This window comes from Eptatretus burgeri, chromosome 1, assembly GCF_056783735.1.
Source record: "Eptatretus burgeri isolate ZD-2024b chromosome 1, Ebu_testis_v1, whole genome shotgun sequence".
In the NCBI taxonomy this organism is placed as follows: domain Eukaryota; kingdom Metazoa; phylum Chordata; class Myxini; order Myxiniformes; family Myxinidae; genus Eptatretus; species Eptatretus burgeri.
In genome coordinates, this window is record NC_140961.1 from 58,579,463 (window position 1) to 58,601,016 (window position 21,554).

At 43.4% G+C, this 21,554-nt stretch overlaps 1 protein-coding gene across 1 annotated transcript in view; it reads right to left on the minus strand.

The window, feature by feature from the left end:
- Positions 1-21,554, minus strand: part of PARN (poly(A)-specific ribonuclease) — a 285,191-nt gene that overhangs the window by 11,716 nt on the left and 251,921 nt on the right. The window contains exon 23 of the mRNA XM_085885374.1: positions 19,035-19,201. Coding sequence (XP_085741500.1) covers positions 19,035-19,201 — 167 coding nt within the window. The remainder of the gene's footprint in view (positions 1-19,034; positions 19,202-21,554) is intronic.

A 21,554-nucleotide genomic window follows, 5' to 3' on the forward strand; every position in this document is an offset into this window, starting at 1 on the left:
AAACTCTCTCCGCTCTTCTGCCACTCTCCGCTCTTCCAAGGCCGACTCTGCCTTTTCTGCCACTCTCCGCTCTTCCAAGGCCGACTCTGCCCAAACCGACTCTGCTCAAACCGGCTCTGCCCTGATTCGCCTTGCGCTCGGCACTTTATAGGCCGGCAGGAGAACCCATATGCAAATTTCTGGATCAGAACGAGCTCAGGGTTGGAGCCACGCTCACCCATTGGACGGAGGAAAAGGGGCGTGAATCTCCCCTGATCCTAGAATTTGCATATCTCGATTCCACACAGACGCGCCTGGAGGCGGGGCCAAACCGCCCCACGCTTGCTGATTGGACGGATCAGAAGTGGGCGTGTAGCATTCCTGATCCGAATTCTACTCGGAAAGGCCGCATTTTGCACTCGCGGCTCGGCGCGTGTCTTGTACGAGCCCAGGACCGCCCGACGCTTGGTGCTCACAGGTGGTGTGGGAATGGCCGCAGAAGGAGAGAGGTGAAGGTGGTGGAGGGTTTATGGTGGTGGTTTATGGCCATGGTGCCGTTCGGAATGGCGGTGATGCGATGTTTGCGGGAGCGAGTTGTGAAGGTAAAGATCATGGCTGTTGGCGTTGTTGTTGTTGTGTGATGGTTGGAGCGTGGTTGGTTCAAAATAAAGATAGAACAGAAAAACGCCTATCTCAAAGCGTCGCAGCCCGAATGAATCACATTTATTCCCTCTAAACAACGGGTTTGGGGCTAACTACACATGTACTTACAGAGATATCTCACCTATGGGACCTGAATGGTGGTTTGCGAATTTCCACAACCGCAACAAAATATATATATATATATATATATATATATATATATATATATATATATATGTATGTATATATATCGGCTGTATAAAAAAATTGGATTTGATTTGGTCAATTTTGACAGAAGAGAGATAGGTTTTTACGGTAGGGCTTCCTCAAAAGCTTCCACTAACTCAATTGGACCCATCGTGGCATTGTTCAATAATGCCCACGAACCATCGTCACCAGTGCCGGATTAAGCCTCGGCTGGCCCTCAGGCACATTTTGAAATTTTAGAGAATGGCCTGAAAAATTTAAATTAGATCTTGGGCTCATGGAAATGGACCCCAGCCAAAAGATGAACTGATTCAAGAAGAAAATATTTAATACAAAAAAAAGACAAATATTTAATGTGAAAATAATTTTTGGCCCGAATTTTTGGCTGACCCTAAGGCACATGCCTTGTCTGTCTCATGGTTAATCCAGCACTGATCGTCGCCTCTCAGCTTCTCACGGTTTTTTTTTTTATTATTATAGATACTTCGTGATTTTGAAATGGTGAGTACTGTACGTTACCATCTGTGACTTCATTTTTCCATGAGTCTCAATCTTAAAATGTTGCACAAGATATGGACTGAGGTGCTGCACTAATCATTCATTGTGCAATCTTTTTGTTTCAAAGTGACTTGCTGCTTTCTCCTCACAGTTTTCATCACCGCAAAATAATGGAAACAAAAGACTTACACTGAACACGATTTGTTGATGAATACATTACGTTTCCTTATTTTCATTTATCTTGGCAACAACATGAACAACCACGGTTACAGATGGTTTAATTACACATCACTTTACCCCACCCCTCAACCCCAACCCCCTAGACACCAACTTTCAATTCTGGCATCGCACTGAATAATGGGCTGGCGGGATGGCCGAGAGATATACACACACGCTCTCAGCTGTGTTGCCTGGATTCAAATCCCGACGCAGCTAGAAACTGCCATCCTGATGTTTCACAGGCAGGGTGATTCATCAATGTGTGTGCCATCCCTTGGATGGACGTGAAACTGGGCATAATATCTGTCGGCATTTGGGGGTGGATGTTCAATATTGCATGGTGTCCCTCACAAAGAGAAGGTGAGTTATGGCCGGCACCATAAACAAATTACAAATTCCTGCCCAAATAACCTACAGGCATCAGCGGGTCGTAACCACCACCACCACCAAAAAAAAACACACACACATACACCAAAAGCCAAATCACACTGTTAAAGGAAGGAGCGCAACAAAACTATATACAAAATAAAAGAAAGAAAGATACCCCACCCCAATGACATCATCAGCACTTAATGCAAGCAGGGAGTCAGCAATTACAGTATGAACTATAAGGACACTCATAGAGTGCAAACGAGCGCCACATAATGCCTGATCCACGAGAACATATCGGTCCCAACACATTTTTGAAATATCATGCTGTACAGTACTATATCGTTTTTGGCCAAATCTCTCAATGGTGAAGAATCACTAAAAAAATTAAATAATTATCGTATCTAGATCCGGACCCAGATCTTCACCAAAATCGAATCAATTTGTCCTTGTCACACACTCAACCTGTCCGTCAAGTTTCATCCGGATCCGCACCTCATTTACCACACCCGTCTTAATCACTCTGCTGCACAGATCCCTTCAAGGCAGCAGAGTGATTAAGATGGCTGGCCAATTAACTTATTGTGCAGGAAACAGACTCTTTCCACGACGCCAATGATGTTTAACAAACATTATTTTAATGAATAACTTGGTACAGTAAAAGTAATTAACCTAATATTCCAGCCTGATCACTTATGCCTTATCTTCAACACATGCACTTACATGGCAGACTTCACAAGAACATTCCCATACAAAATGGAGGTACTCAGGAAACTATTAAACTCTAGGAAAGAAGTTTAGGTTGTATTGTTCTTGAAAGGCCTTGCTGTGTACGAGCATATGGACCAGATGGATAGAATGAAAACTAAAGGCAATTAAATGATGCTGATGAGATGCAGGGAATAAGGACCTCACCAAGTTGATGAGCTCAGGGTCGAGGGAAGGAGAGGATGACAAATTGTGCTGATTCAGAGCGGTAGCGGCAGGACACCTGGCTCGAGGACACACAACGGCAACGCCTCCAAACGAAGTGTGCAGTGTCCGTTCCTTCTAGAAGTCAGAAAAATCCGACCTTCTCGCTCAATCTGTTGCAACCACATACGATGTGGGAGCATCCCGCATTTGGCTCGCTGGAGCACCGCTGGATTCCAGGAACAAGCACAAAGGCCTGCGGACAAACATGTTCAGGCCCGCCAAAGCCTTCGCCACACATTAGATCCTCCACGGCTCGTCCCAGGTTCGATCAACACCACGGTTGCATGGAAACCATCCTTGGTTTAGCACAAACACCTCTCCCTGTGACTATGAACAAAGCGATGCTGTACTGCTAAATGTGGAGGATGGCTTTAATCGACTTACTTAAAGAGAAAGATCAAATGCTGAAGGTGCAGGAAATGTATCCAAAACAAATGGCTCCCACGAAAGCAGCAGCCCTTTCAGTGGAAGGAACAGCGTGTGAACAGTTTCAAAAATAAACGATTTCCGATGCAGAGACTTAAAATGAGGCCCAATTAGGTTTTTCTTCCGTTCAATGTCGTCGTCATTCCCAAAAGCACGTATGCATAACAAATCCGTCTATTTAGTTAACTACAATGAGTCGTGAGTGGTGGCTGACAAGTCCAACAAAAAAATGACGGACAACAGTCTAAGAAATGCCAAAAAGATATGAGGGACACATTTTAATAAATAATATATTTATACGTTTCCTAACCAAGTATGACATACCTATTACAGTAAATGCATGGGAAGCAAAACGGACTTTGACACTGAACCAAGACTTCAGTTGTGGTCTTTTGTTTACGATGCTTTAGCTTTTTAACAAATTTTCTTCTGTATAAAGTCTCGTCTGATCCTACAGAGATCATAATGCCATTCGATTTTCTTTGCTCCTCTCAGATTGCAGTGCGTTCTCAAAAATAATGTGCATTTTATTGCTGTTAGGGTTAGGGTTTTTTTTTTAAAACTTTTCATCCAAACATAAAGACACACCGTCCATGGAGAGGAACATCACATCAAGCGATTTCGTGGGATCGAGTGCACTGAACTGTCCCAGGTTCCGAGTGGATCCACACCTTCAGGATATCTTGCGAGACTTTTGCCTACTTTTGCCTCAAATCAGCACTTCAGAGGACTGACACAAATGATCATTTATGGATGATTTATTTCCACCCACAACACCTGTACGTGTGGCTGCTTCATACTCAGCTTTTGCACGTCTGAAAATAAATAAACATGGCTTTGAACCTTTCGAATGCTACGTTGCAACGTCATTAAGTTTCACAGAGAAAGAACACTCGGCACGCATGGTTAACGATCGTTTTGTTTTTAATGTAATTTTTACAAGCGCCGAGGCAATTTGGTTCGTTGCAGCTAGCAGCTGTGTATCGAGATTTTTCTCCACTATTCTTCTGGCCTGAAACTCCTCTTCACAAGTCTCATCGTCACACGCCTGCTTCTCATTCATGTCGGCATTTGGGGGGTGGATCTGCTGGCACGTCCATGTCCCCACAATAACTTGCTTTGCCCTTCTTCACACTCAAGCTGATTTTATTGTATTTCCAGCATTGTCAATGCAATCTCAGCCATTCTTGACGAAATTATCTTTAGTGTTTGGCTGCAAAAGAAGATGCAGCAAGTTAACATGATGCACCCGAGCGGGTTTGGCGGTCGGCTCGGAAACAAATCTTGATGTAATCGAGTGTTAATCAACCTTAGCGACTACGGAAAGTGAAAACAGAATTCAAATTGAATTTAAAATAAACGCATGAGGCCGCGAGAAGTAAAAATCTCCATATTCTAGGAATCATTCCCAACATCATTAAACAATTTTCAAACCCGCGTTTATGGCCGTGAAATAAATACTCGAAGTGTGTGCATTTAATGGCTGTATCCAGGACAGAGCTGGACCCCAACTAAAAAGGACCCTCGGGTCACCAAGAAGCTCAATCTTGGTGTCACGTGATCAGCCAGCTCACCGTCGGATGAAATGCCCTAACAAAATCTTAAAATGTCCTTTCTTCACCGGAATGCTTTCAGATACTTGTAGAACACATCCCCAAACATCCCCATCTAAAATATAAACATTAATCTCACAGACGCTACGAATAAGCTCGTAGTGTCCCTTCCAGAGTCTCATGGTTATTTGAATTGAATATATTTTCCTGAAGGAAAACTGTGTTTCTGAGCGGATCTACACGAAAATTATCCTCATTAAACGTGTAGCTACATCAGCAGGTTCCAAAAGTGAAAACAGAAATCAACCAGAACTTAGGACAGCCTCGTTCTATGGCATGGAAACGGATGGAAGCCCATGGAAGCTACCCCTCACTGCAATGCATTCCATACAGACCGAGGATATAAACATTAAATTTCCACAAAACTTGATACAACTGAGTGTTAATCAACCTTAGCGACCATGAAAAGTGAAAACAGAATTTAAATTGAACTTAAAATGACCGCGCGAAGCCGTGTTGAAGTCGGCGGACCTCGTGTTGCCCAATAAACAGGACCAGACGACACAGGTAACGAGAAACTAGTTGGTCGAATTAAATCTTCTTAATAATCCCGATGAAACCCATGATGCATTATAGCCGTCCGGTGCTTCCTTATAGGCCATTCGACCAATCGGTCATTTTGCACTTGATGACCCTGTAACCTTGACCCCGAGGTGAAAATGAGAAAAAGGCCTCAGACGATCTATAGAGAGCAACTAGTATTATCATCGTGTCAATTTAGAACTCCATCGGCCGAGACGTCTCGGAGGAGATAGAAAAAATAAAAATTGTTGACGGACGGACGGACGGACGGACGGACGGACGGACCTGAGGACATCGAACGGTTACATTAGGTCAACGAGCTGACCTAAAAAGCATATTGTGAGATTACTTGCCAATGAAGATGTGCAAAGCAGTTTGTCATGGTCTAAGCATTTAATCTAATCTAATCATATTGCAAGAGGGTGGAGTTGACAAGGGTGCGGTTGAGGAGGAAGCCAGTGAGGACGGTGAGGACAGGTGAGCGGTTTGCAGATGAGGAGGGCGCAGATGGAGATGATACGGCTGCATCTGTATTCCCCTATACCTGACATACTTGCAGTCTCAGAACTGGCTGTGCAGACAGAGATGGAGCCAATAATTGGCCTGGAGGCCTCTGATGATTATTATGCACTGCCCGGATTTACTGTGTGAGATGTCCATTGGCTTTGTTTGGGTCAAGTGTGACTCATGATGAGGGACTTCGAAATTTAATCCATGTCGAAGAAAAAATTATTACTAACGTTTAATCAAGCGTTACATTAATGTAAATTACATTATGTAAATTTAATCAAGCGTAATTACGTTATGTAATCAACCGTTATGTCACGTAAATTACTAAAAATTTTTTTTTAACAATTTGAAAAACAATTGAAGTAATTTTTGAACGGCCCCATATTGGAGGCCTATGTGCAAGGAATCTGTGAAGGGGGGGGGGGGGGGGGTTGAGCATCACCTGTGGTCAAATGATTTTCGTCCTCCTTACAGGGGAATTCACACATTGCGTTTCTCCAATCCCATCCCTTGGAGTACTGCAGTTAGAGCAGAGGGTGGTGACCTCTTGACAGAGGAGTCCGAAGTGAAGACCTGATGGGCCAGTTACTTTGAGCGGTTGTACAGGGCTGATCCCCCAGCTGTCGAGTTGGATTTCAGGAGTGTTACAATCACTATTACTGACCTTCCAATCAACTGTAATTCACTTTCGTTTGTGGAAACACAGGCTGGGGTGAACCGGTTGAAATGGGGCAAAGCTCCAGGGATCTGTGGCATCCATGCTGAACTTCTCAAGGCTGGTGGAAATGCTGCACTCGTGTCGTTGCATGCAGTTTTGTGCTCTGCCTGGAACACAGGCATCATCCCAACTGATTGGAAGAGGGGCCTTGTCCCTCTCTGGAAAGGAAAGAGTGATCACCAGGACTGCAACAACTGCAGAGGGGTGACGCTGCTCTCAGTGCTGGGCAAGGTCTTGGCTCGGATAATTCTTGATCGGGTTCGCCACCATCTGCTTGAGCACCAGCGTCCAGAACAGTCAGGCTTTACACCAAAGAGGTCAACGATTGACCGTATCCTTGCTCTTCGTGTCATCACCGAACGCAGACGAGAGTTTCGGCAGGGGCTGCTTGCAGCCTATGTTGATCTCTGTAAAGCGTTCGATTCAGGGAATCAGGACGCCCTCTGGAGGATTCTTGGTCTTCATGGGGTGCCACCAAAACTGATCAATCTGATGTCTGAACTACACTCTGGTACTGAGAGTACTGTGAGGTGTGGTGGTTCCACCTCCGACTTATTTACAGTTGTTACGGGAGTTCATCAGGGGTGTTTACTGGCGCCCACACTTTTCAGCGTTTGTATGGACTGGATTCTGGGGAGAATGTCAGAGAGATAAAGCTGCGGTGCATTGTTTGGGAATGTCATGCTCTCTGACCTTAATTTAGCAGATGATGCAGTCATCTTTGCAGAGACTCTGGATATCATTTTGGGGGCCCTCGAGGTGCTGAATGATGAGTCAGAGCCACTGGGATTACGGGTTTCCTGGAACAAAACTAAGATCCAGGCTTTTAATGACATCTTGGATGCTGCTGTCTTGTCTGTTCCTGTTTGTGGTGAGGATGTTGAGGTCACGGAGAGATTCACTTACCTTGGCAGTGATATTCATGTCTCTAGTGGCTTTGAGCCAGAGGTCAACCGACGTCTGGGTCGGGCCTGGGGAGTCATGGATTCACTGGATCATGGGGTTTGGCGCTGCCGGTACCTTTGCGGGAGGACGAAAGTCCGAGGTGAGGAAGAGAGTGTGGGGGAGTGAGAGAGAGTGAGAGAGAGTGAGAGAGAGTGAGAGAGAGTGAGAGAGAGTGAGAGAGAGTGAGAGAGAGTGAGAGAGTGAGAGAGAGTGAGAGAGAGTGAGAGAGAGTGAGAGACAGTGAGAGAGAGTGAGAGAGAGTGAGAGAGAGTGAGAGAGAGTGAGAGAGAGTGAGAGAGAGTGAGAGAGAGTGAGAGAGAGTGAGAGAGAGTGAGAGAGAGTGAGAGAGAGTGAGAGAGAGTGAGAGAGAGTGAGAGAGAGTGAGAGACAGTGAGAGAGAGAGAGAGACAGTGAGTGAGAGAGAGTGAGAGAGAGAGAGACAGTGAGTGAGAGAGAGTGAGAGAGAGTGAGAGAGAGTGAGAGAGAGTGAGAGAGTGAGAGAGAGTGAGAGAGAGTGAGAGAGAGTGAGAGAGAGTGAGAGAGAGTGAGAGAGAGTGAGAGAGAGTGAGAGAGAGTGAGAGAGAGTGAGAGAGAGAGAGAGAGAGAGAGAGAGAGAGAGAGAGAGAGGTGAAGAAGAGAGAGAGAGAGAGAGAGAGGTGAAGAAGAGAGAGAGAGAGAGAGAGAGAGAGAGAGAGAGAGAGAGAGAGAGAGAGAGAGAGAGAGAGAGAGTGAGAGAGTGAGAGAGTGAGAGAGTGAGAGAGTGAGAGAGAGAGAGAGAGAGAGAGAGAGAGAGAGAGAGAGAGAGAGAGAGAGAGAGAGATGGACTGTAGTCGAGGTCACTGACTTGACTGCAATATGAGAGCAACAGGTCTTGTGCTCTCGCCAAATCACGGGAGATAGCAATAATGTTGAAAGCCTCAGACTCCACAAAATCCAGGACAAACTGGTGTGATGCTGGGGTGCCAGTTCATATAAGAGAGCAATACTGCATTGAGTGAAAGACAATGGTCTTGTATGTTGTGAGTGTTCTAAATTTTAAAGTAATAACTTGGAACAACAGAGGATGCCGAGTCTGATGCTGATTTTGGAGGCTCACTTTGTTATATGGTCAGCCCAGAAGAGCTCAATGCTGATGGTGTGCCTCAAGGTTCAAGAGACTGAAGTCTTCCATTGGTTGACCATAGACATCATTTGACGATCCTTCCAGAGCAACGGTAAGGCTGACATTTGCCGCCATTGAATGATATGTTCTATTTATCAGACCAGCAACTAATTAATTTCAGATCAGTGCAGAGTGATGCAGATGTAGTCTGCCTGTCAGTGGCATGGGGGTACTGCATGATATGGACACATCTGCAAAAATGAAGAGGATTTTCCAGAGCAATGGAGAGATCTTTTATGTATATGAGGAACAAGACCGGGCCTAACACACTGCTTTAAGCCACTCCAGCATCGACAGGGAATGTAGAGGAGAGGGTTATATTCATAGTAACCTGATCACAGGATGAGTGGAGGAATTCAAAAAGCCATGGATGAAAGAGGGTCCTGTATGCCACAGGAAATGAGCTTGGCAAGAAAAGGAGGATTCATTTCAGAAGGTGGTGAAGAAGCTCTTCTGGGAATGGACTGTTTTTCAGTGCGAGCTACGTACAACTTTATTTGTTCCTCTGGCTTCAATCGTCTCTCAACAGACTGCCACCCTTGTGACATCACCTCAATAATAGCTCAATAAGCGTGACCACCCTTAACCCATGTGGTCAATTACCAGGTGATCATCCAATCAGACTGTCTTGTTCTTAACAGTAGTGTAACGGCAACACACAATTGTGGTGGGGTGTTGTGGGGAGAGCGGAGGGAGTTGTCCAAAATCGGCCCGATTGTCAGATATGGTGGCTTCAACATCCAAGCACGTAGCTGTCTGCAAATGACCAATTAACTCCGTTACTCTTCAATCATTATTGCCTCAGCTGCATCCGTATTTAACTTGGCTACATATCGTTATGGTTCTGCAAAACCGACACTCCCCCAAGGTAATAGTACACAACATAGAGCGGTTCCTGAGATAGTTATTTCATTCGTATTCATTCTAGATCGTCCTTCCCTTATGTGTAATGGGTCAAATGCATTGAGTTGGCTTTAGATAGGTCTTTCTTCCCATTCTTTATCCATTTTACTTTGCTGCACACACGAGCTCTCTTCAAGCAAGCATGCAGACTATCACAACAGGCAAGTCATTTGTATACGTGCACCAAAACCCCTTCAAATCATTTGCCATAATCCAACGAACATTACACCTCAGCCCTTACCAAACTCGAACCCCAATGCAACAACAATTCATACACTAACATGACACCTTCATAATAATCCCCACATCATTGAACCACAACCCAAGCTCGCCTACACTCACCACCTCAACCACAATGAACAACCACAGCCACGACGCCTCAACTACCATGAACCACCATACCATAAACTCACCGTTACGCTGCCGCTACAAACGCCTCAACCACAGTCATCACCACTCCCTTTCAGACCACAGGGGAATAGGGGAGCACTACGTACCATTATCAACACTTAAGACTCGAAACGTTCAGGCATCCAACTTGGACTGGGAGGGTGCATGAATTCCATTCAACATCCTATAGATATCCCTAGTGCGCCGCTTATTTACGGCCCTCATTGGGTGTCCAGTGCATGTTTGTGGCCGGAGAGCGCAACCGAATACCTTGGCACCATGTTAATCATGGAGCTTCGACGTGTGGGGGAGTTCAGGGCGAGTGAGCCCATTTCCGCTGAAAGATCCTCGCATGGGTGGGCCGAGTGCCAGGGTATTCATCCGTATGCCAATGGGGGCACTGGAAAACACCCATCGCTCCACCTGATCTGCTCGCAAGCATCGCCTCCACCATTGGATTATCAAGTGCTGTGTGTTCCACACATTAGGTTCGCTCGGTTTTCTGGCAAGTGTTACGTCACTCTCGGTTCTCTGGCTCAGCTCGGCTCGGTTGGTTGGTTTGTGCGTTCCTGATTGGCAGAGTGGGACGGAGCGGAGCCCACAGAGTGGAGTGCGGGATGGCTATTATTGTCAGGCACAGGGCCGAGTGCAGTATGAGACAACCTGGGCATTTACATGTACAGACCTCTTTACTCTTCACTTTTGGAAGATCTTCTCACACGTTCTTTGCTTTATTTCCAATCCCCCTTGATCGACATCTCTACACTTTCCTCTCCGCATTTCACCTGCACATCATCGCACTCCCCCGACCATGTACTTCAGACACCCTCAATTGAGGCTGTTCTGAGGGAAAAAAGGGGTGCAACTCAATATTAGGAAGGTGTTCCTAATGTTTTGTATGCTGAGTGTACATATCGTCGACCGAGAATTAACAGGGTCTATCTGACATTTCATTCAAATTTAGAAGAAGTCCATGTAGAAGGGCAACAGACGAAACTAAGTAAGATTATTTTATGTAACCTTTATATGTACCTGTTATGTAGCACACGATATGAAAATAAAATGTGATGAGATAGCGGCAATTCCACTTTGAATTTTTGATTTCATTTTTCTCAAACTTTAAAAAAGTGTAGTTGGACCCTGTTAATTCTCGGTCGACGATATCTTCCCACGATGCACCCAGCCCTCCAGAACCTTTCCACTGGTGTCTCATTGCACCCAGAGTTAGCTTTAAGTACACTTGAGTGACACATGAACACCTTTTCCACCCTATCCATGTTACTGAGAAATAATCGAGAAGAATAGAGTTTCATCGTGAATCCATTTATACATTTTGCTTTTCCGTATATTGTAAATGGAATGAGCTTTGCCTCAAAAATGTCTCAAGGTTTTGCAGGCAGAGCACTCCCTTGAAGAGCACATAATTCCGAATGACCTGTTCACTAGACCTCGTTTGAATATGTTAAAAGGTCCCAATTCGAATATCAAATTGTCTCAACATAAAATGGAAATGACAAAAAGTGCAACTACAACCCACACCAGCCAGCGTGTCTGTTACTGCCGTCGTAAATTTCAGCAAGGCAGAGGCACAATGACAACGGAACCTTTGCAACTGCACCGAGCTTGGATACTTCAAATAGTTCCAAATATTGCATTGCTGCCACAATTCACATAATACTGGCCTTGACAGAAAGATCTCATCAAACCTCAAGGGCAGAACACATGGCCAGAACAGAATTGCAGTTTGCTGCAAGAATAATGGACGCAAAATACGAATCAAGTTTAACTCAAGTTTAACGTTGCAAATAAGCTTACTGAGTGTAATTTGTAAATTTGGTGTTCCCATCTGAGCACACATCTAACGATGTTGGGATCCCAGAATCAAATCCGATGTACTGTGTTAATTTGTACACTGTCTACAAATGTGCTTGTAATTAATGTAAAAGTACACCAATGTATCCTTTGCACATAAAACATGACCTTTCTGCAATATATCTATAAACAAGAAAAAGAGCAAGCAGAGATTGCAGACAATCAACAGGACTTGTTCTGTGTAGTGTTTTTGCAGTTTTGTGTCGTGTATTATGTGTGGTGTTTGTGTACTGGTGTGCTGTGTAATTAACTAGATGGTATTCATGGAATACATACCCCACGCAGTCTTGAGGACTTGGTGCGAGCTCACTCTTCTGTTTTTTTTGTTTTGTTTTTATTTGAAATCTCTGAGCATTAGACTTTGTTTAATTCACCATGTGAGTTCTAAGGGGGTGATCGACATCCATGTAATATGCGCAATATCAAATGGTCATGTAATATGTGGAAGAATCAGTTAAAAAAATTCTCAGATCTAGATCTGGATTCAGATTTTCACCAATAGCAAATCAATTCTTCCTTGTTACAAACCTAAGCACCCCACCAAATTTCGTCCAAATCCGTCCACAACTTTGCGAGATATTTTGTTCACAAACAGACACAGGAGTGAAAACAACTTCCATCCTGGCAGAGGTAATTAGAACGGCATTCGGTAGAGTGCATACCTCTGCCAGGCTGAACAGTTTATGTTTTGTATCCCACTGATACGCTGGATCTGAATCAAAATCGAATTGGCTTGTTCTAGTCACTGAACCAACTCACATCCACCTAGTTTTTAACCCTATCTCTCAATTTTAGAAACGAGGCCTATGTTGACATTTTGACCTCAAAAGTAATTGGCTAGTTTAATTCAGTTACCTGATAATTCAAATTTCAAGTCAATTGAATAACAATTAATAATTTTAGAAATTTGGCCTACGTTGAACTTTTGGCAGATGTTGACCTCAAAAATAATTGGTGGTTGAATTAAGTTCGCTGATATGAAAGTCCTGTTTAAATTTCAAGTCAGTCGGCTGAAAATTGACAATTTTAGAAATTCTGGCCTATGTTGACCTTTTGGCCAATGTTGACCTCAAAAATAGTTAGTAGTTGAATTCAGTTTCCTCATAGGCAAATCCTGTTCTAATTTCAAATCAATCGGATGAAGATTGAGGATTTCAGAAATTTAGAAACATGCCGATCAATGAAGCAGTTCCAGAGAAATAAGATTTTTAAGATTTTCATTCAATCCAATATGGCTGCCAGACCATGTGACCTATAAATTCGTGAATACCCTGGTATCCCCAAGTCTTGGGGAACATGTGTGTAAAGTTTCCCCTCAAACTGTCCAGCCGTTATCGGGAAGATTTTATAGGTTTTAGGGTAAATCCAATGTGGCTGCCAAACCATGTGACCAATGATGTCATAGGTGGGAATGTTTTATTCCTCATGGATCGGTGGTCATAGCTGTAACATTTCACCTCGATCTGTTCAGCCATTTCAGAGAAGATTTTTAAAAGCTATTTAAAAAAAACAATATGGCTGCATCTGACCGATGACGTCATCAATTTTTTTTCTGTCGCCCAATTTATCCCAAGATGACCCTCAAAAATGTTCATACTGATCAGGTGTAGTGTTCTACGTATGCAATTATGACGTCACAACGAAGGCACCTATGACGTCATAAAAGATCACACTTATTTCCCATGAGTAATTGTCATGTGCCAATTTTTTTTCCTTGGTGCGGTTTCAGAAATAGAGGTTCAAAGTTTTTCCTCTTTTTCCAACATGGCTGGCACACCACGTGACCTATGAGATCATAATTATCATTAAAACATTCTACATGAGTAGTCGCTCCTGTGGTGAAAATTTCGTGTCAATTCGACAAGCGGTTGCAGAGAAAAACTGTACTCACGTTCTGTGCGGACAAACAAACAAACAAACGGACAGATTCAAATGCAATATCCTCTCCTCTGGTGAGGGTAATGATGACAGTCATTTATTAATTATTATTTTTTCAGTGTAACAAATGAAAATTAAAAATAACATGGACAAATATTCTGAGAATATTGTACAAATCACACCTCACACTGTTGTTCTCTACCTCACGGGCCTTTCTAGAACAATCCTGATTCCATAATGCCAGAAAAGAGTATTTGATTTTTTTTTAATCAGGCTGGGTCAATCCAAAACTAGATTACTGAATTTATTTTTGATGGGGTACTGTATGACACAATGTAGAATAATCTGCAAAATGGAAGAGGGGGTTTACCATTGTTACGGAAAACTATGTTCCAAGTTTTACGGTTTTATGTATACGAGGAAAAGAGACCGAGACCAAGACACTACCTTGAGGTGCTGCGGCCTCCACTCGGAGAGGAGAGAACAGTGTTCCATTGATTGCAATGTGTTTAATGTACAACTGTAGGAAATAGAAAGCCAAGTATGAAAGCGGCCTTGTATGTAACAGGTAGCGAGCAAGGGACAAGCAGTAGAGAATGCCAGACTGTGTCTAACGTCTAAGATATGTCCAGGGAGAGGTTCCTGACATGCATGAGATTTATGACCTCTGACCATTGCTGAAAGAGAAGCTTGTCCATAACTGAGTGATCGAGATCGAATCCAAACTGATGGTCAGAAATCAGGCTGATTGAAAAGAGGGAAAATTTTAAATAAGCAGCAACGAAGCATTCCATGACTTTGTTTGTAATCCATGATACTCAATTTGAAGGCAAACACCGAGTTGACACATACTACATTGTCTCGAGCAGAGTCTGAGGTGAGGCAGTTTGATGTGAGCAGCAGAATGGAAGGGGAGCATACACCAAAGATGGACTTGACAAGGTGCCACCAGGACTTGTATGATGAAGGAGAATGGTTGGAGAGTTCAGCCTTGAGATTAACAAGATTATGCTTTCTGGATTCCCGAAGGACAGACAAACTTATTGCAAGCTTTACGAAGTGAGTAAAAGTTGCCCTCGGTTGGATGAGCCTTCTATGTTGAAAAAAACAAAACATAGGGGCAATACCCCTGGGTGCTCACTTGGTCGTGGCTGTATAATATAACCAGGGAACCACTAGTAGGCAAGGATGACACAAAAAACATGTAATAGAGAAGAAAGTAAATACCTATGGATAATTATTATTTAACTGGATGACCCGTGAACCCGTTGGGTTCCCGTTGTGACAGCAGTTGATATGTTGGTGATTTTAAAATAAATCATTTCATGAGAATAAAAAGTTAGCCCCAGGGAACTATACCGCTGAGGTTGTTTGCATTGATCAAATTCTCCCGAAGAGACCTTGACTGAATTGGGAATTGATTTTTTGAAATAATTTTTTCGTTGCCCGATTTGAACGAAACTTGATACTGCACACTGCAGGCGAATGGTAAGTAAGGTGGCACTAAAATTTTTGCGCTATCCTGTACCGTTTTGGCTGTATTTCAGGAACATACATACACATGTACATTCATACATACATACATACAAGATGAGAGTTTTAGTAATATATAGATAGATGCCATGAACAAACTTTGGTACATGAACGCTGGGGTAAAGTTTCATCAAAATCGTATGTGTCGTTTCAGAGAAGAAATTGCAAGTATTTGTGGACAGACGGATGGACGGAAGGACGATGCACCATCCCATAAGCTCCCCGGAACGATGTTCCAAGTGAGATAACAAGCTGATTCACTGCAACCATCTTACCGCAGAATTCAGTGTGACAGGGCCAAAAGGACAGATAAGATAGTGACAGAAAAGATGTGATAAACAGGTGCATGAGAGAGTGAGTAGGTTTTTGTAAAGGTATTCCCAGGTGGAAGCAATTTCAGCTGTGGTGGAGATCAAACCCTTTTGTGAGGGACAATAGAAGTCCATTCCAGTTGGCCTATGTGAACAGCCATATTCTGCATCGTTGAGTGTTCCCTTACAAAAGCCAGAGAGATGTGGGCTTTGACAAGAAAGTGGTCAGAAGAGTAAGATGGGTAGAAAAGGAACAGGAGAGATTGTATTTTTTTTGTATACACTGTTGAGGCTCTTATGAGAGCGAACACACAGAACGTACAACAAGGGGAGGAGGAGACAAGATGGGGTGGGAGAGGGAAGGAAAAAACAGCGTGGAACAGACACATGAGGAGATCTGTGGAAGGGAGAGGGATAGGGCAGGCAGGGTACACCAGGTAAACAAGATGGACACTAAAGGTACTTTCAGGTCCTTACACGACAGGAACTTTGAGGAAGGAAAGCAGGGAATTTGAAGGAAGTGGGTTTGGAGTGGATTAGCGAGGGTAGAAAAGGTCGTGGTTTTTGAATGGGGGAAGATAAGATATGGTGGTGAACAGCTGTTTTGAATATCTGGAGGGAAGAGTGGGATTGAAGAGAGTGTGGAAGTTTGTTCCAAAGGTGGGAAAAAAAGAGGAATGAAAGAGTGAAGGTGAGCAGTGATTCATGATTTTGGTAGTTTTACCAGAAGGAGGTTGCTGGCAGACCTTGAGCGCCATGTGGAAATATGGGGGGGGGGGCATATCTCAGACAGAGCGGGAGGGGGGGGGCGAGGCCGAAGAGGAGACAGCGGAAGACAAAAAGTCCACCGACCTGGCTGCGGTGAGAGAGTGAGAGACCCAAAGACTCAGCCTTACCATGGGAGATACCAACAATCGTAAATGCCTTGGTTTCCACAGCGTGAAGCCGAGAAAGGTGAGAGGTGGGAACACCAGCCCAGAGGGGAAAGCAGAACTCCAATCAGGCTGTGGACAAAAGCTTTGTATGTGGTCAGTTCAGGTGTGCCAAGGAAGGACTTTGTACAATGGAGGATGCGACTGGCTTTGGAGGTCAGCTTGGAAATGTGGTTTCCCGGGAAAGATCATGGCAGAAAGTGAGACTCAGAAGCTTGAATGAAAGGACTTATTGAAGCCGATTGTTGAGAAAGTAGATTGGGGTGGGGGGGGGGGGGTAGTTCCAGACGGTCCTTTCGAAGAGACATCGTGAGAGTGAGTGATTTGTCAGGATTGAAAGACATGTTCCACATGTTGGACCAGCTTGTGATTTTATCCAGATCTGCAGTGAGTGAAGAAGCTGCTGCTTGCTGATCTGAGGGATGACTGATGGTACAGCAGAGGGTGGAGTCATCAGGAAAGAGATAAAAAGGATTTTCCAGAGTCGGAAGGATAATTGATGAAAATCAGAAAAGGAACAGGGCCCAGAACACTACCTTGAGGGACTCCAGCCTGGACAGGATTTGGGGTTGTGGGCGAGGGGGGGGGGACTTGAGGTGGGGGAGGGGTTGATTTAATCAAGCAATATCTTTTGGGAGCAAATAGCTCGACAATATTAAGTTAACATCATATGTTCGTCTATTCTTTACATAAAAATATTGTTGAAGTCACATTTTACATGACAGGGAATTGATTTTATAAAAATTTCCATTACATCCGCAGGCATGTACAAGTATGATGTAATGTGTGGAGGTCATTATTTAATAATTATAGTGACGTAGTGGTACACCATACAGTATAGTGATAGATAAGTGAGCGATGTAGACCAAGAAGATATTTATTGTTTAATGCCTTCTTGAGGAATGTCTGCCTCAACATAGCATGGGAAGGATTCTGATACAAAGCGACTCGCTGATTGTAAGAGTGCAGGAAATCTGATATCAAGCGAAGGAAGGGCCGTGGATAGCAGCAAAGGGTGCCAGACTATCAATACGTGGGAGATGTCTGTTAAGAACGTCGCGAATAACTGTTTGAGAGTGAGGGTGTCCATCCATTGTTGACAAAGTAGAAGCACCATGTCAAGTCTTTGGCCACACGCTTGTCTTGCTGTTCGACGTCTCCCGCGGGCTGGTCTGCTGCTTGGCGTCTTTATGGTGTGCGTTGTGACAGATTTTGCTGGGACAGCAGTATGTTCTTGGCTGGTGTTCATAGCCAAATTCCAACAGCCAGATCTGTGATCAACTGTGCTGCATTGTAATCCTCCTTAAAAATTAGCAGAAAACAGAACTGAGAATTCCTTCAGCTTACTTCACCCTGTTTTCTGATATATGAATACGGTCCGAACATTACTGAATTTAAATTTTATTCGTCTTAAAGCTTTGTTTTGCTAAAAAGTTTTAATAAACAAAGAGGATGGTCTTGCCGTGTAGGCCTAAGTATTGGAGACAAAGCTTCGATGTATACTTGATACTGTTGGGGGAGTGGGGGGGGGGGGAGGAGAATTGGTGTCTATTGTGGAGGGGGGAAGGAGTTATTTCCTGCCATATTTGCTTGCATAATAAAAATAGAAGATTCCTTGTTGAGTAACCCTGGTAGATCTAGCAACCAGTTTACAGAGCTCTCTCCAGCAATAGCAAGGACCACATATGGCTGTTCATGCTGGAGCAAAATAAGCAAATGCCGTACATGAATAGAGTAATGATGGGTTCAGGAAGGTACTGTACTTGTAAAAAAAAAAAAAAACTTATGTTACGGATCAACCAGGACAAGCTAAGATAGATCAGGCCAAAGTGAATTTAGACGGAAAAAAAAACAACACAATAGCAAAATGAGAAGGGCACTCGGTAGAGCGCATACCTCCGCCACGTAATGCCTGATCCACCAGAACACATCTGGCACAATACAATTTTTGAAATATCATGTCATATATCGTTGTTGAGCCATATCTCTCAATGGTGAATAATCACTTTAAAAATTCTAGTAGTCGGATCCGGATTCGGATCTTCACAAAAATCGAATCATTTCGTCCTTGTCACCACACACCCAACCTGTCCACCAAGTTTCATCGGAGTCCATCCACAACTTTTTGAGATATCATGCTATATATTAGTTAGCCCTATCTCTCAATGGTGAATAATCAATAAAAAAAACTTCCAGTAGTCGGATCCAGATCCGGATCTTCACCAAAATCTAATCAGTTCGTCCTCGTCACACACCGAATATGTCCACACAATTTCATCCGGATCCATCCACAACTTTTTGAGATACCCTGGAGATATCCTGTACACAGACAAACAGAAAGGAGTGAAAACATAACCTCCTTCACCTTTGGTGGCGGAGGTAAAAAGCAATGAGGGGAAAAATATGTTGACCTTATTCCCTCCCAAATACCTTTTTCCACGGAATCTGATCCAACTTTTGCCTTCTTGTTTGCTTCTTCGTCACTTTCTGAAACTGTCAATGGCTTCGGCTGGAAAGGACTAGTTGAAGGCTCGGACTCGCCATTCCAGTTCACACACTGATGTGCCACACTTTGGTTAATCTTGCATTCCATGACACTGAAAAGGTAGCGAGTAAACATTTGAGATGGAGATCATCAGCAGGATTAGATCAGAGAATCAAAATGAGGCCGCTTGGGAAAAAAAAGGGGAAGAGGGGGCACATTGAACTTACACTTCCACCCAGATATGCCACCTTATATCATGCTACACATAAAATCGAAGTATGTGCATTCAGGTATATTCACATCTGCTTTGCAAGAATATGTCAGAAATAGATGATTGACAAAGACAAAAGAACAATATATCATGTTTGAACCTTATAGGGATGGTGTTGCAATCAGAAAATATATAATTTCCAATGCATATACATACCAGAACATCACTTGGTAGAGCAAACACAGTACCTCTGTCAGACTGAACAGTTTACATTTCGTATCCCACTGATAGGCCAGATCTGCTGACCTGAACTAAAATCCAATTGGCTTGTTCTTATCACCTCCACAACTCATTACACCAAGTTTTGTCATAATAATCCATCCATGACGTTTTGAAATACCATGCTATATATAGTTTTTGGCCTTATTTTTCAATGGTGAAGAATCCCTATAAAAATATAGCATCCTGATCCGGATCCGGATATTCACCAAAATTGAACCAATTTATTTTCTTCTGCATCTGTCCATAACTTTTTGAGATATTTTACTACATATTGTTTTTGGCACTATCTCTCAATGGTAAGGAATCGGTTACAAAATCCAAGTATCCGTATCCAGATGTTCACCAAAATCGAATGATTTCGTCCTTTTAACACACCAAAACGTGTCCACCAAGTTTCGTACAAATCCGTACACAACTTTTTGAGATATCCTGCTCACAAACGGACAGACAAACGGGGGTGAATACATAACTCCGTCCGCTTTTGGTGTCCGAGGTAAAAAATAATTCCAAAGAACATAATGAAATTATACAAACAAATATGTCAAGGGATCTCATGAAGCCAATTGCTCAAAACTTCAATCTTCATGGCCATTCCATTCAATATATGATTCTCTCTGGACTCGCTCTTTACCACGGCATTGCAGACACCCAAAGGTAGAAAGAACAAAAATGATTTTTCAAACTCAGCACATTGTCATCCAATGGGATTAACAAACGTTTTTCATTTATTTCATTATCTATTTCTGATATATATGTATGTACACACACACACACACACACACACACACACACACACACACACACACACACACACACACACACACACACACACACACACACACACACACACACACACACACTAGAAGCACCCACCCCCTCCAGGAGCAGCCATGGTGGTTCTGTCATTATCCTTATTCAAACGTGTAATTCAAAATACCTCTCCAAAATACTTCTCGCGAAGCAATTCAAAACACCTTACACTGCATTGGAAAACATGGGGACAGGAATACTGTGCTGTAAAGGGTGGGGACTTGTACGACATTTCACCCGCTTCACAGAAGGCTTCCTCAGGCCAGGAAGCACCCTCCACATCAGAAGTGGCTGCCATCTTAGCTGGTAAACAACATGGCGATCGAGATATTGTGCTGCAACTCAGAAACAACTCCCTCCAGATAATTGCTGAGACACACCCATCATATTCTGGCAGGGTGATGATGGATATGATAATAAACTGCAACAAACAGACCCAGCAACAGGACTGCCAAGTGAAAATAACATTTCTGCCATGGACTTTTATGCCTACAGGATTATGTAAAGAACTGGTAATTTCAATCACATCTTACATTGCAAAGATTTTTTTTCCACCAATTTGTTGTGGACATGTATGCCAAAATTGAGGCAGAATGTCTGAGATTCATTCGAAAGAACCAAAAGAAACTCCGAGTCGATAACTATGTTGACCTCAGGGATGCCATGAACAATAATGGAAATGCTGCCAATGTTGGCCAATTGGTCATCTTGCCTTCCAGTTTCACAGGTGGTCCTCGCTACATGCATGAGTGCACTCAGGATGCCATGATGTATGTGTGAAACTATGTCCGTCCTGATTTCTTCATCACCTTCACCTGCAATCCAGCTTGGGAGGAAGTGGATAATGAACACATGCCAGGCAAAAAACCACAGCATCGACATGATTTTCTGGCAAGAGTATTCCAACAAAAAATGAAGGCATTGATGAATGTCATCACGAATGGAAACATTTTTGGAGCCATTAAGTTCTACTTGTACACAATTGAATGGCAATAGCATGGCCTGCCACATGCCCACATTCTGACTTGGCTTCAAGATGAACTTCATGTGCACAGAGTGGATGACTTCATCAGTGCTGAACTTCCAGACCCAGTAATTGATCCACTTCTGTTCAGCACTGTCAAAACACAGAAGGTGCATGGTCCCTGTGGAAGCATCAATC